The 15,529-nt window shown below is 43.3% G+C and overlaps 1 protein-coding gene and 1 pseudogene across 1 annotated transcript; one reads left to right on the top strand and one right to left on the bottom strand.

Annotated features, from left to right (window-relative positions):
* The first annotated feature begins 696 nt into the window (after positions 1-696).
* On the top strand, positions 697-7,284 carry LOC139421356 (epithelial membrane protein 2-like). The gene is made up of 5 exons (XM_071172145.1): positions 697-1,083; positions 3,400-3,482; positions 4,031-4,133; positions 4,951-5,091; positions 5,208-7,284. The coding sequence occupies exons 2-5, from the start codon at positions 3,405-3,407 to the stop codon at positions 5,369-5,371; spliced, it is 486 nt and encodes a 161-aa protein (XP_071028246.1). The 5' UTR covers positions 697-1,083; positions 3,400-3,404; the 3' UTR covers positions 5,372-7,284.
* A 283-nt stretch (positions 7,285-7,567) lies between these two features.
* LOC139422244 (germ cell-specific gene 1-like protein) lies at positions 7,568-10,261 on the bottom strand (annotated as a pseudogene).
* Between the last annotated feature and the right edge of the window lie 5,268 nt (positions 10,262-15,529).

Below are 15,529 nucleotides of genomic sequence, written 5' to 3'. Positions count from 1 at the left end.
CTATTGGATTTGTGACAGTCGCAGCCTTAGTGTTGGGTGTGGGGAGTCCGCAGTACATCTTTAGAGTTTACTCCACATTCCTTGACTTTGACCCAAGTGAGGTATGCTGTTTGTGGATACGTATCCACCAATAACCCAGTATGTGACGTGCCCAGTATGTGACGTGCCCAGTGGATAATACTTTGAGGTCTGAAAGTCACTTGGCCAAACATGTCTGAAACCCCATCATTACCCTGTGACATCACCTGAGGCTGCTGAAGCACTCTGTATGTAGCACATGACCTCAGCAGAGGTCATCAGAAGTAGGTTTCTTTCCCTCTACTTATATTGTCAGACTATTGTCCTAGATAGTGCACTATATCTATCAATCAAGTGTGAATATGAGTTGAACTAGTGGGAAACAGGTTTCTCTCACTCGTTCTCATGCAAACACACAATCTCTCTCTTTCTCTCTCTCAGGCTATGACTTGCACTTGTTACCTCCTCCTCTCCCTCCCTCCCAACCAACGACATTCCTTCATCCTGACTATCCTCCCGGAGAGAGAGCTTTGGAGGGGAAATGGAGAGAGGGGGTGGGGATCAGGCAGAAACACTACACCCACCACGTCAGTGTGTGGAGATACAACAGCAACAATGTGGTCGCTCTGGTTACTACTGCGTCTCCATGGCAGCAGGGATTTGAATTCATGACAATATTTTGGGAGTTCCCCAAACATCAGTAGGTGAGTCAGTGAGCTTCCTCTGAGTACTCATGGATATAATGGCCTAAATAGACAGAGTGACAAAGACATAGCTAGAACATGAAAAACAAATACTCCACCACAAAGTTGTTGAAATAGTGGCTTTTGGGTAATTGCATGCATGTGAGACAGAGAGAGAGAGAGAGAGCAACGGAGGGAGAGAGATAGAAAAAAGGAGCGAGAGATTTGGGTGGGGTGTGGACTTGAGGAAAAGAGGGAGGGAAGTGGGTGGAGGTGTGGTTGTAAGTGTTTGTGTGTTCCTTGGCGGCGAGGGCTGAGTCTGACATTTGGAACGTAGGGAGCAGAAGGAATTGGGCTTCAACAGAAAGGCTACCATCAAAAAGTAAGTTGAACATTTGTGTTCTCCTTCAGAACTCTCAACTCTTTGATATGCTCTTCATGTGTTTTTTAAATGATAATAGCCTATATGCATACCTTCTATTTGATTACTCTCAAGACTAATAAAATTGCACACAGTCAGTAGGGGTGTGAATTAATTTGAATTGTAGCTAGCACGTCTTTTGTAGTGCAAGTGATACGGGTAGTTTATTCCTTTGCCAGGTAAGTTCAGTGTGGGTGTGTTCAGGTAATTGATCAGGTAGCTGGTTCTAAAACAAACATTACAAGGTGAAAATCCAAATGCACTGCAATTCTGAAACTTTAAGTATACATTTAGTTAAAGTTCATAATGCACACACGTTAGCCCATGAAACCTGTCCTGTAATTTCTGGTCGGTAGCTGAGTGCATGATGGAACTATGCTCCATCCTAGAAGGCAGGGAGATTGTCATGAATTCAGTGTTTACTCTATGTGACTCTGGCAAACTGCTGAGGTTAGATAGGGTGTACTTTGTATTTCCTTCACATAACAGAACAGGGCTAAACTTCCTTCAGCAGCTGTCAGCTCAGACAGTCAGAGGTTTAATTGTCTAAGACTAGTTCGAGTTCCCTCTTCATTTGTCCCTTCAGCACTTAGATGAGAAGCTCTCATATGAGAAATTACACAGACCATCTTTTGTGTACTCAAATATTTACACACAGTTGAGCTAACCAAGAAGTACTTGTTCCCAATTACAGTAATTTTGAAGTGTACGTGGGCGGGAAACAACTTGGGGGGGTCAGTGTTGATGTAGATCACATGTCTGGACCCAACCCAGACCAGCCCTTTATCCCAGAGAGGTTCCCTGCATTCCAGATGGGCTCTCGCCTCACTCTGTCCACACCCACCAGATCCCAAGCCGCTCTATTGCCAGTAGTAGGGGTGGGAAGGAACTCTAAGTGTATCCGTGAGTTGTTCTCACAATATGATTTCTTGATGCTTGTTCTTCCTAAATACAATCTCGCCTTCTCTCTACTGACAATGGCCATTCAAACTGTCATTCAGCTTTTTTGTATTGTTTATGATCTTTACAGAATGGATCAATCAAATAATGGCCATTGTAATTGGTGAATTGAGATCGTTTATAAATATTTTGAGTTGAGCTGCCTAGTTAATCTGAATTGGTTAAGGCAGGCATTCTCAATGTGGGGTCATACAAACCCACTAACAATGGCTTGCAGTGGGTTCACAGCCAGATCTCAAAATATATATTTAAAAAATTACACATCCACATTACTTTTTACATAAATGCAGTGTAATTTAATCTTTAAAACTGCAAAGTTTTTCTCTCTGTCTCATAGAAAAATGTGTAGAATTGTAGGATATTAGGATATCAGCTTAAAAGCTGCAACAACAAAAAATCTCTGGCGCATGACAACATCTGTAGATTTGCAGGAAATTAGCTTGGAAACGGTAACGTTTGCCAACAGGCGAGCCTTTAAAATGTTCCAGCCTAGGGCCCAAAACTTGGTTTGTCTGTCCACGCACTGCCGAAGTCATGGCAATACTCCTTGTATGCTATTATTATCTAACTTGAGTTGTGTTCTGATTACGGGGGGGGGGGGGGTCCATGATGAATGTACTATCACAAAAGGGGTCCCCGGCCCCATAATGTTTGAGAACCCCTGGGTTAAGGTGTGTGTATGTGTTTATTTGGGGGAGGTGGGGCAGGCAGGGGAGTAGGTATTTTGTGCAGTTATTTTAAGGAGTGGCGGTTTGTTGCAAGCTGCAACTCATCTCCTGCCAACGCTTCCCCATTTATCCCTCTGATTTTCTCACTCTCTGTTTCCCAGGGCTATCACTACCTGGCTTGACCAATCGCTATGTCCTATCTCAAATCTCTTCCTCTGAATCCTTTAGATTCATTTTTTATCAAGCCTCCCTCCATTTCTGTTTGTGTGGCTATAACCCATCTAGAGTTATGAAGCCGCACCCTGGGGGGGTGCAGACTCAGACCTTCCATCATTAATGACTGCCTGTTTCAAAGTGCTGAAGCCAAGCCTCACAGTGCAGCCTTTGTCAACATCCATATCTAATAGTATTTCATAATAAAAAAATACTTGAGATTTAAAGCAACTTTCAAGAAACCCAAGGACACTGTACAGCAAGAGTACAAAACAATAGAGTATCTTATTCCTGTCACTCATGTTAAGCCCCGTGACAGTGTCTGTGTCCCCCAGTATCGCTTTATTTGATAGGGTATAGAACGAGGAAGTGTTTGACCAACTTTTAACAAAATATATATACTTTCTCCCTCTCCCTTGTTCTGTCTTTCTCTCAGTCATCATGTTGGTTCTTCTAGCCGGAATCTTCCTCCTTCACCTCACCAGCATCATCCTCCTCCTAGTGGCAACTATCGACAATGTAAGTAATCCCCCACTGCTCCTCCACTTAGTTCTCTTCATGTTGACATAGCCCTGTGGAGCTACACACGAGTGCACGTCTCTTCCGCTATGTCTGTGGAGTGTTGAATCAAAAGATGAAAGCATGCTATGTTAGCCCTCATCGGCTCAGGCCTTTGGTGCTGTTCTGTCAGTGTTCCACTTTGGTATTCTGGACTACATTTCTGAGCTCACTCTCACCCCTGAAAGAAGATAGGTGACAAACAGGTTGGCCAGTGTTTCATCACCCTAAGTGTGTGTTTGTGTGGCGTGTGTTTGCCTGTGCATTATCGTCAACAATGTGGCTGCATAAACATGCTCTTGTTCGTGTGTGGGATCCCAGTGAGTGTTAAAAGGCCTGTCGTAGTGAGAGGAGCATACCTGGCTGCTGTGGTATGCTGCTATGTTCTACAGATGTACATTCCACCCATTGACCGTTATCCCTGTTCCTGGACTTCCAAATGCATGTGACGACACAACACATGAACCTGTGGATGTTCATTGACTATCTCTCCTCTCTGTCCTGTCCAGGCCTGGTGGATGACAAAAATCGTGTCCACTGATGTGTGGGCCAGGTGGATACTGACCAATGGAACCTGGAGCTCCAACGATCTCCCCGGCCAGTACCCTCAAGGTAAGCCTGGGCCATACTGAACCGCTGGGCTAAAATGTAATGAAACATTCTCTGTGGGAAAAAAAACAGCACTGCAGGAAATTAGCATTGCTCCTGGATATACAGTATATGTAAATATCATCCTACATGTGAATTAAATGTTTATTTTCTGTCTCAAGTCACCCCAAGATATACATTTTTGTAGCACAGAAATAGGAACAGTGTAGTTTCTCCAGGATGTGGGTTTACTGCGCTGGAGGTTTGGTTGAATTCAGGGTAGAGCTCCATAACAACTGTCAGACTAAGCCTGTCATCTAACCTGTCTCTGTGTGTCTGTCACTGAAGTATGATTGATCAGTAAGCACTCAATTGCCCAACGAGGGAGAACAATACCATTTTCTCATAGAGGAAACTGAACAGAGGGTGTGGCAGGATCAGAGACAGGGTTGGGGCTGTTGGGGAGGTTCAGATTTGCTTGAGTATGTACACTGAAAGTGCATTACAAATACAGTGAGTTTGTGTGTAGACCTTTAGTGAATGTGTGGTCAAAAGTATGTATGTAGCAATGTTGTATCTCTGTGTTTTATTTGATTGCTGAGAAACCCTTTTACAACCTACGAAATGAACTCGTCTTAAATCCTCTCATAAATATTCCTTAGCACACAATTTTCCACATTAAAATACTTTCATTGTGTTTCTAAAAAAACAGATCTGCCCCTTTCACCTCTGCATTCCAGAGCGTGACACAACACTGTTTCGTTAATATGGTGTTGATTTCTGGGTGTGTCTGTTCTGTAAATAGTCCTTACTCAGTGTCTGTCTCTGTCTCCCTCTACAGAATATCTCCAGGCAGTGCAGGCTAGCTCCATTCTGGCCTGCATATTCTCTTCCCTTGGCCTGTTTGTGTTTGTGGGACAGCTCTTCACTCTGTCAAAGGGACAGAGATTCACCTTCTCTGGCATCTTCCAGCTCCTAGCCTGTACGTATTGCCCTAAACACTTTCAATCTTTAACCTGTTAAACAACTAGTTCTGTCTTTGCTTGACATTTGTCCCTCCCTCCCTCCCTCCATCCATCCCTCCCTCCCTCCCTCCAGGCCTGTGCATCATGATCGCTGCCTCCATCTACACAGACATCTTTCACAAGAATGAATCGGATGGTTGGTATGGCCACTCCTTCATTCTGGCCTGGATCTCCTTTGCGTTCACCTTCATCTCCAGTATAATCTACTTTGTCCTGCGAAAGAAGACCGCAAACTAGAAGCAGAAGACTAGCCCAAGGGACAGGCTCAATATCTTACGATCTGATCGTTTTTTGTACAATTAGGTATGGATATGAGTGTGGGATACAAAAGGGGAGAGTTGTTATCCACAGATTTTCATCCATGTATCTTTGGTTCCCACTGAAGTGTGTCTAAACATATGGATTTACATCGTTATAACCTACCTGTCCTGCCCACATAGTTATAACCTACCTGTCCTGCCCACATAGTTATAACCTACCTGTCCTGCCCACATAGTAATAACCTACCTGTCCTGCCCACATAGTAATAACCTACCTGTCCTGCCCACATAGTTATAACCTACCTGTCCTGCCCACATAGTTATAACCTACCTGTCCTGCCCACATAGTTATAACCTACCTGTCCTGCCCACATAGTAATAACCTACCTGTCCTGCCCACATAGTAATAACCTACCTGTCCTGCATACATAGTAATAACCTACCTGTCCTGCCCACATAGTTATAACCTACCTGTCCTGCCCACATAGTAATAACCTACCTGTCCTGCCCACATAGTAATAACCTACCTGTCCTGCCCACATAGTTATAACCTACCTGTCCTGCCCACATAGTAATAACCTACCTGTCCTGCCCACATAGTAATAACCTACCTGTCCTGCATACATAGTAATAACCTACCTGTCCTGCCCACATAGTTATAACCTACCTGTCCTGCCCACATAGTAATAACCTACCTGTCCTGCCCACATAGTTATAACCTACCTGTCCTGCCCACATAGTTATAACCTACCTGTCCTGCATACATAGTAATAACCTACCTGTCCTGCCCACATAGTTATAACCTACCTGTCCTGCCCACATAGTTATAACCTACCTGTCCTGCCCACATAGTAATAACCTACCTGTCCTGCCCACATAGTTATAACCTACCTGTCCTGCCCACATAGTAATAACCTACCTGTCCTGCCCACATAGTAATAACTTACCTGTCCTGCCCACATAGTAATAACTTACCTGTCCTGCCCACATATTAATAACCTACCTGTCCTGCCCACATAGTAATAACCTACCTGTCCTGCCCACATAGTTATAACCTACCTGTCCTGCCCACATAGTTATAACCTACCTGTTCTGCCCACATAGTTATAACTTACCTGTCCTGCCCACATAGTAATAACTTACCTGTCCTGCCCACATAGTAATAACTTACCTGTCCTGCCCACATAGTAATAATCTACCTGTCCTGCCCACATAGTTATAACCTACCTGTCCTGCCCACATAGTAATAACCTACCTAGAGGTAGAGGGGAGTCAGAGATTTGACCGACAGTATCTCATTTTTTCAGAATCATAGTCCTGAACTATTCTTGCTTACATTTGATTTATTTCTCAATTAGGCTCAGAATAAAACAAGGCCAAAACACTCAAAACCAAATAGAAGGATGAATTGACTAGTGTCGCAAACAGAATCCAATTTCGGAAACTGTCAACGATCATTACCCCGTTTGACTTACAGCCCTACTATAGTGTGCTGAATAAGACAAAGAATATAATGTATTTGTCCATACATGGAATGGAACATTCGTACTAACCTCACTGCTAACTGGACCCCTCCCCTTTTTAGTTATGTAATTATTTTTGCCAATTATTTTATGCCTTGTACCATTAGTCTTGTTGTGTAGGTTAACTTCCGTTTGTCTGAATCAACCTATCCCCCAGACACACCCATGGGCTGACAGACAGACAGACGGATAGATCTTGAGTGCCTTGAAATCTGACAGAGCATATTTGCTCGCTGCACATTGAGATATGTGTAAATATGAACATGTTTGGTTTCACATTATGCTTTGTATGTCTAATGCAATTTTATTTTTGTTACTATTTCTTATCAGTATGATAATGATAATTTGTATTAAAACCTGATTTTAAATCTAATTTCTCCTGTCAATGCTAAACAATTGTATATGAATCATAATCGGGTGAAGGAGGACAGATTGCAGGAAGATGAATGATACCTAGTCACTGGTAGAGGGGCACCACAGTGAAACTGACAGAAGGCATACTAGTCTGTGAATGAAATCATTTTGCACACAAGTGCATTATTGACAGCATGCATACAAGTTTAGACAGAGCTTCAGACTACTTCACACTGATTTGCTCTGTCAAAATCCAAATGCATGTTGGCTCATAGGTAAGTATCACACACATACAGTCAAAGTGGGCTGTACTCCTCATCTGAGTACTCCCTCCCCTCTTCCTCCATCTCTCTGCCCCTGTCCTCAATAGTACTGGGGTGTGTAACTGTGGACGGACAGGGGTAGAGAGAGGCGGTGATAGGGGGACGGGAACAGGGTGGGACGGGGGAGGTGGGAAGTATTCAGGGTGGGGGAGGGTGAGTGGACGGGGTGATGAGGTTGGGGGTGGCGAAGGGGAGTCATAGTAGGGTAAAAGTTCTGGGGATGGTGGGGACATGTGGGGGCGGAGGGCAGTAGTAGGGGAGCGGGGGAAGCAGGGGCTCTATGTCAGGGAATCGAGGGGGGTAGAGGCGGGCTTTGCACCTACGCTCCATTACAGTCTTCTTGGTGTAGTTGTTGAGGGTGGAGACTCCTGACAACATGCAGCATGTAAAGGCCAGCCATGCCACACTAAGACAGAAACAGAGAGAGACAGGAGCAGCAAGGAGGATTGTGTTAATCTGAACCCATGTGTGCAAGCCTACTGTTGCAAACATATTTCATACTCTTAGCTTACTAAAACACAATTGCGACAAGGCATATGCAATACTGCAATAATCTATTTGAGATGGACAGAGGTCTTTAACAGGAGCCCAGGCCTCGTTGAGATATCTCTCTTATTTAAAGGGGAAAATGTAAACACTTAAGCACACTTGCTCTTGGAGACCAAATAATCAGGAGAGCACACTAAAGATCAGAGAATAAGTAGTGGTACAGTAGTAAACAGTGTGTGTGTACAGAGTCACTAAAAGCCCCAGGAGTAGCTGTGTGGTTTGAAGTCCTCTGAACCCATAGAGGCAGTAGTCTGAAACACCTGCATGAACATCATGTGAGCCACCATTCCATCAGAGAGACATTTTTATTTCTCATACAAGCACTGATTTCACTAATAGCTTTATTGAGGAAAGTTTTACTTGCAATGACTGTGATGTGTGGGTGTCTTACCTACCTTAGTTGGAACGCACTGATTGTAAGTTGCTCTGCATAAGGGCTTCTGCTATATCACGGTTTCCCAAACTCGGTTCTGGGGCCTCCGCCCCTGGGTGCACGTTTTGGTTTTTGCCCTAGCACTACACTGATGACTCAAATCATTAAAGCTTGATGACTAGTTGGTTACTTGAATCAGCTGTAGTGACGACGACTCAGAACCGAGTTTGGGAAACCCTGTGCTAATTGATAAAAAAAGATAGAATCTAAATTAAAATGTGAACCTCCTAATATAGTGAAGACTGCAGAGTAGGCATTGAGGAGTTGATCACAGATCCGTGATCCCAGATCCGTGAGGGCCAAAAGGAGAGACAACTGAAGAGACAGCAGCACACAGCTGATACACAGCAGCCCAACATGAGCTCCATTGACACCGACAACCACAACAGAGAGGATGATTACAGTACAACTATATCATGACTGTGTAATGTGTACCAACATACAATCTTGACACTGCAGAATCATTTACCCTTTTCACCTCCTGGAGTTAAAGAAAGAAAACTGCGACACTTTTCCTCTAAAAAAGAAAATACATATTTATTATTTCATATTATTAACAGAGAAAATGAAATGTAACCATATTTTATAAGTCATATATCATCACTAATAATATTTAGGCCTGTATAGCATCTGCAATTCAACCAAAAGATAGACAACACATACAGAGGCTTAGGGTTTCAAGCTTTAGTTGATTTGAAATGTAATCTTCAAGTTAATCATTAACATGTTGGATTCACGTCTCCATCTAAACCAAAAATCTAAGTTAAAGAACAGGACTAAATAAATGCATTTAAAGTTTGATTAAATTAGATTTAGTCCTATTCTTTCATTTAGATTTTTGGTTTAGTTGGAGACATATAAATGATTAATTTGGAAACAAATTGGCTCTATCAAGCCTTCTCCAGCCCCAGCTTTAGGGTGTTGAGTTCAGTCAAGGCGGGGGGTTGAATAATATAAACCTTTCTCTCTACCTGGTCATAATCCATAATTAAGTCATGCTGTTAGAATCTAAATCCCCCTGAACAGAGCACCGATAATAATCCTCTTTATAGAGTGCAAGAGCTCTCTTTCTCTCTCTCACACACACACACACACACACACACACACACACACACACACACACACACACACACACACACACACACACACACACACACACACACACACACACACACACACACACACACACACACACACACTCTCCACCGTTCCTAGACTCTCATTGCGTTTAATCTCACCAGTGATTTTCATTTTGACCCTCGCTTCCCATTGTTACGTTACTGTGTGACTGCAACTCCCCCACTTTGAACCCACTATATGCAACTCTTGTGAACAATCCTAGAGGTATTAAAGTTCCAACCATCCATTTTCACCCCCCAAAGTCTCACCCCAGGCGTCAGTGTAGATGTTCTCCTCACAGCTCATCCACATGCCTGCATGGAAGGCAGGGAAGACGAAGCGGTCGTCCCCCGTCTCCCAGGAGAACTGGATGGAGGTGGAGTTATGCGGGACCCCGGCCCAGGTATGCATTTGGTAAGTTTATTGGCCGAGCAGAGGGGCTTGGGGACCTTCTGACTGCCCTCACACCAGTAGGACGACAAGTGGGCCATGGCCCCCAGGACCAGAGACACTAGCGTCTGGAAGAAAGTGAGCTTGGGGGACCGCACCCTGTACAGAAACGACATGGTGAAGGGAGAGAGAGGGAACCTGGGGTGGGAGGAGGTGTTGGAGAGGGCGAGAAGAAAGTTGTATTTTTAACAGCTGGTCAAACACTCCCTCAGTCTATACTATATAATGACAAAGGGAGATTCTGTCAGAGCGCTTAACATGTGACAGGAATCAGATATGGACGTTGACAAAGACTGCACTGAGAGGCTCGACTCCAGCTCTCTTTTAAACAGCATTAAGATAGTTGAGAGAGAGCATATGGAAAAGGAAAAGATAAAGTATTCAGAGTAATTGCCAACCCAACTGAAAGAAAACAATCTAATCCCCCTATGTCTTTCCTTGCCTGGACACCCTCCACCCCACTTTACTTTGACCTCCACACATAATTGGAAGAGGAAGTATAAACTCTAACATAGCCTATTAGCTACAAAGGTAACTCCAAACACATTTTCAATAAGAGCAGCTGTTCAGCTAGTTAAATAAAGGTTAGCCATGTGTTGGCAAACATTTATGTCCAAGTCAAGAAAGCTTACCAGCAGCCAGCAGCACTTTCCGTACTGGTAGCTTATTCATAGGTGCTTTTTCAAAGCCTGTGAGAGACTCCAGTAAGTGTAATACCAAATACAGTATAAACTCTGTTTACAGTGCATTCAGAAAATATTCAGACCCCTTGACTTTTCCCACATTTTGTTACATTACAGCCTTATTCTAAAATGCAGGTAGCCTAGTGGTTAGAGCGTTGGGCCAGTAACCGAAAGGTTGCTGGATCAAATTCCCAAGCTGACAAGGTAAAAATCTGTCATTCTGCCGCTGAACAAGGCAGTTAACTCACTGTTTTCCGGCAGGCCGTCATTGTAAATAAGAATTTGTTTTTAACTGACTTGCCTAGTTAAATAAAGACAAAAATAAAATAAAAAATACCCCATAATGGTTTTTACCCCTGTGCAAGAGGGCAGGTATAGTTTGAGATGGATTACATCCCTAATTATAAAATTGGATGACAAAGAATGGGAGAATACAAACCGAAATGGTAGGAAGACCAGCAGTAGAAAATGTCAGCAATTACAGGAGAAAATAGCTTATCTGTGAATCCTATAGAACAAATAATGGCTAAAATGTTCAGAAGCATTGACGTCAGACAGTAAGGATCATTTGAAAGAGAAAAAGGATCCACCTTCTTCAACTTGTCTTATTTCCTCTTTATCTTCAGTTCTTCATGTAGTGAGTGTGGATTGTGGTAGTATTTAATGGACTCCTATTCCTTTACCCATCGCCTCTCTCTCTTCTCTTCCTCTCCATCAGATAGCATGTTAGTGATTCAGGGTGTTGACCCTCACAGTAACCTCTGTGGAGTGTGTGGCTGTCACTCTGCATGATACCGCTTGGTCAGTAAGTCAGGGTGCTCAACCAAGCCTTAAACTCCCCTCTTCTTTAATCTATTGATACAACTCTAAATCCACACTCCATTCAATCTGTTCTCATTTTCATCCATTTCATCTACTCTTTTACCCCTCCTGTCTTCCCGCTTTCTCTCGAACTGGCCACTCTCCTAATACCACCAGTTTGAATATAGTGTACCAGATATTGTTTACTAGCACCACCGCCTGAACTCCAATCTAGCGACTTTCAAAGTAAAATGTATGACTTCACATCACTTGAACATTAATTGCACCGTATGATGTACAGTGGGGAAAACAAGTATTTGATACACTGACGATTTTGCAGGTTTTCCTACTTACAAAGCATGTAGAGGTCTGTAATTTTATCATGGGTACACTTCAACTGTGAGAGACGGAATCTAAAACAAAAATCCAGAAAATCACATTGTATGATTAAGTAATTCATTAGCATTTTATTGCATGACATAAGTATTTGATCACATACCAACCAGTAAGAATTCCAGCTCTCACAGACCTGTTAGTTTTTCTTTAAGAAGCCCTCCTGTTCTCCACTCATTGCCTGTATCAACTGCACCTGTTTGAACTCGTTACCTGTATAAAAGACACCTGTCCACACACTCAATCAAACCGACTCCAACCTCTCCACAATGGCCAAGACCAGAGAGCTGTGTAAGGACACCAGGGATAAAATTGTAGACCTGCACAAGGCTGGGATGGGCTACAGGACAATAGGCAAGCAGCTTGGTGAGAAGGCAACAACTGTTGGCGCAATTATTAGAAAATGGAAGAAGTTCAAGATGGCGGTCAATCACCTTCGGTCTGGGGCTCCATGCAAGATCTCACCTCCTGGGGCATCAAGGATCATGAGGATGGTGAGGGATCAGCCCAGAACTACACGGCACTTGGTCAATGACTTGAAGAGAGCTGGGACCACAGTTTCAAAGAAAACCATTAGTAACACACTACGCCGTCATGGATTAAAATCCTGCAGCGCACACAAGGTCCCCCTGCACAAGCCAGCGCATGACAACGACCCGAAACACACAGCCAGGGCAACTAAGGAGTGGCTCCGTAAGAAGCATCTCAAGGTCCTGGAGTGGCCTAGCCAGTCTCCAGACCTGAACCCAATAGAAAATCTTTGGAGGGAGCTGAAAGTCCGTATTGCCCAGCGACAGCCCCGAAACCTGAAGGATCTGGAGAAGGTCTGTATGGAGCAGTGGGCCAAAATCCCTGCTGCAGTGTGTGCAAACCTAGTCAAGAACTACAGGAAACGTATGATCTCTGTAATTGAAAACAAAGGTTTCTGTACCAAATATTAACTTCTGCATCAAATACTTATGTCATGCAATAAAATGCAAATTAATTATTTAAAAATCATACAATGTGATTTTATGGATTTTTGTTTTAGATTCCGTCTCTCACAGTTGAAGTGTACCTAAAATTACAGACCTCTACATGATTTGTAAGTAGGAAACACTGCTGATTTTGCAGGTTATCAAATACTTGTTCTCCCCACTGTATTTCATCTCACAAATAAGGAACTCCTGGACAAATTCTATTCCACACAGACATGTTCCTGGTAGTTAGTCTCTGAGAGACTTTCCATAGAACTTTACCAGAACCCATCTGTTTTCCTCAGAACATCCTAAATAAATAGCATCTTTTTACCATTTTATTTCTTGTAAGGTCTTGATTCAATCCATAGCGCTGAAGATCCACGCTGTAGCGCAATTGAAATGTAAAGGCCCAGCGCAGTCAAAATTCTGTTTTGCCTGTGCCTTATATCATATGGTACAACAGCTGTAAAGGCGTGATTTCTTTTTATTTGTGTTAGTTTCTGGTTGAAAATACACTGAACAAAAAATATAAACACAACATGCAACAATTTCAAAGATGTTACATAGTTACAGTTCATATAAAGAAATCAGTCAACTTAAATAAATTCTATAGATTTCATTTGTTTTTATTTTATTTCACCTTTATTTAACCAGGTAGGCCAGTTGAGAACAAGTTCTCATTTACAACTGCGACCTGTTCAAGATAAAGCAAAGTAGTGCGACACAGAGTTACACATGGAATAAACAAACACAGTCAATAGCACAATAGAAAAGTCTATATACAGTGTGTGCACATGACTGGGGCGTGGATCAGAAAACCAGTCAGTAACTGGTTTGACCACCATTTACCTCATGCAACGCAACACATTTCCTTCAAATAGAGTTGATCAGGCTGTTGATTGTGGCCTGTGGAATGTTGTCCCACTCCTCTTCAATGGCTGTGTGAAGTTACTGGATACTGGCGGGAACTGGAACACGCTGTCGTACACGTCAATCCAGAGCATCCCAAACATGCTCAATGGGTGACATGTCGTGTGAGTATGCAGGCCATGGAAGAACTGGGACATTTTCAGCTTCCAGGAATTGCGTACAGATCCTGGTGACATGGGGCCGTGCACTATAATGCTGAAACATGAGGTGATGGCGGTGGATGAATTGGCACGACAATGGATCTCATCACGGTATCTCTGTGCATTCAAATTGCCATCGATAAAATGCAATTGTGTTCATTGTCCGTAGCTTATGCCTTCCCCTACCATAACCCCACTGCCACCCCGGATCACTCTGTTCACAACATTGACATCAGCAAACCGCTCACCCACACAACACCATACACATCATCTGCCCGATAAGAGTCTAAACCAGGATTCATTCTTGAAGAGCACACTTCTTTAGTGTGCCAAAGGTGAGCATTTGCCCACTGAAGTCAGTTACGATGTAGAACTACAGTCAAGACCCTGGTGAGAACGATAAGTACGCAGATGAGCTTCCCTGAGACGGTTTCTGACAATTTGGTTAAAAATTATTTTAATCAGCTGTATTGGTGGCTGGTCTCAGGCGATCCCACAGGTGAAGCCAGGTGTGGAGGTCCTCGGTTGGCGTGGTTACACGTGGTCTGTGGTTGTGAGGCTGGTTGGCCGTACTGCCAAATTCTCTAAAACGACATTGGTATAGAAATGAACACAAAATTGTATGGCAACAGCTCTGGTGGACATTCCTGCAGTCAGCATTCTAATTGCACGCTCCCTTAAGACATCTCTGGCTATGTGTTGTATGATAAAACTGCACATTTTAGAGTGGCCTTTTGTCCCCAGCACATGGTGCACCTATGTAATGATCATGCTGTTAAATATCTTGGCAAAGGGGAAAATGCTAACAGGGATAAATTGAAATTATATATATTTATCTTTATTTAACTAGGCAATTCAGTTAAGAACAAATTCTTATTTACAATGACGGCCTACCCCGGCCAAATCCTATCCAAGACCACGCTGGGCCAATTGCGTGCCGCCCTATGGGACTCCCAATCAAGGCCGTTTGTGATACAGCCTGAAATCGAACCAGGGTCAGTAGTGTCACCTCTAGCACTGAGATGCAGTGCCTTAGACTGCTACACCACTCGGGAGCCCCGTAAACATGTTGTGCCAAACATTTCAGAGAAATAAGTTTCTTGTGCAATGTACAATTTCTGGCTGCATTGGGCCTTTAAAAAAGGTCATTTCCATTTGAGCTGACATATGCAGTGTTCACCGTGAATGCAGTCTCCGTGAACACAGGAACATTGCCTTTAAATTTCAATCATGCTGTAGTGCGGATATTCAGCGCAACGGATTGAATCGAGCCCTTGGGGTTTTCAGGAAAGTGGTGAGCTGGCTCCAACCACAAGGAGCTCTTCATCGACATTAAGGAAAAAACAGATTTACACAACACACATCCATGATGAAACATACAGTACTCAAAACACAGACCAGCATCCCTACTGAACTTCAAGGAGACATGCAGAGGGACAGACACTCATAACTCAAAAAGGTGTTAGTGCTAAGACAAT

The sequence above is a fragment of the Oncorhynchus clarkii genome, chromosome 12 (genome assembly GCF_045791955.1).
Source record: "Oncorhynchus clarkii lewisi isolate Uvic-CL-2024 chromosome 12, UVic_Ocla_1.0, whole genome shotgun sequence".
Classification (NCBI taxonomy): domain Eukaryota; kingdom Metazoa; phylum Chordata; class Actinopteri; order Salmoniformes; family Salmonidae; genus Oncorhynchus; species Oncorhynchus clarkii.
Note: the sequence above shows the minus strand (reverse complement) of the source record. Positions and strands in the feature narration are given on the sequence as shown.

Coding starts and splice junctions, on each gene's coding strand:
- LOC139421356 (XM_071172145.1), top strand. CDS start 3,405: ATGTTGGTTCTTCTAGCCGGAATCTTCCTCCTTCACCTCACCAGCATC. Junction 3,483..4,030: donor TAGTGGCAACTATCGACAAT/GTAAGTAATCCC, acceptor TGTCCTGTCCAG/GCCTGGTGGATGACAAAAAT. Junction 5,092..5,207: donor CATCTTCCAGCTCCTAGCCT/GTACGTATTGCC, acceptor CCCTCCCTCCAG/GCCTGTGCATCATGATCGCT.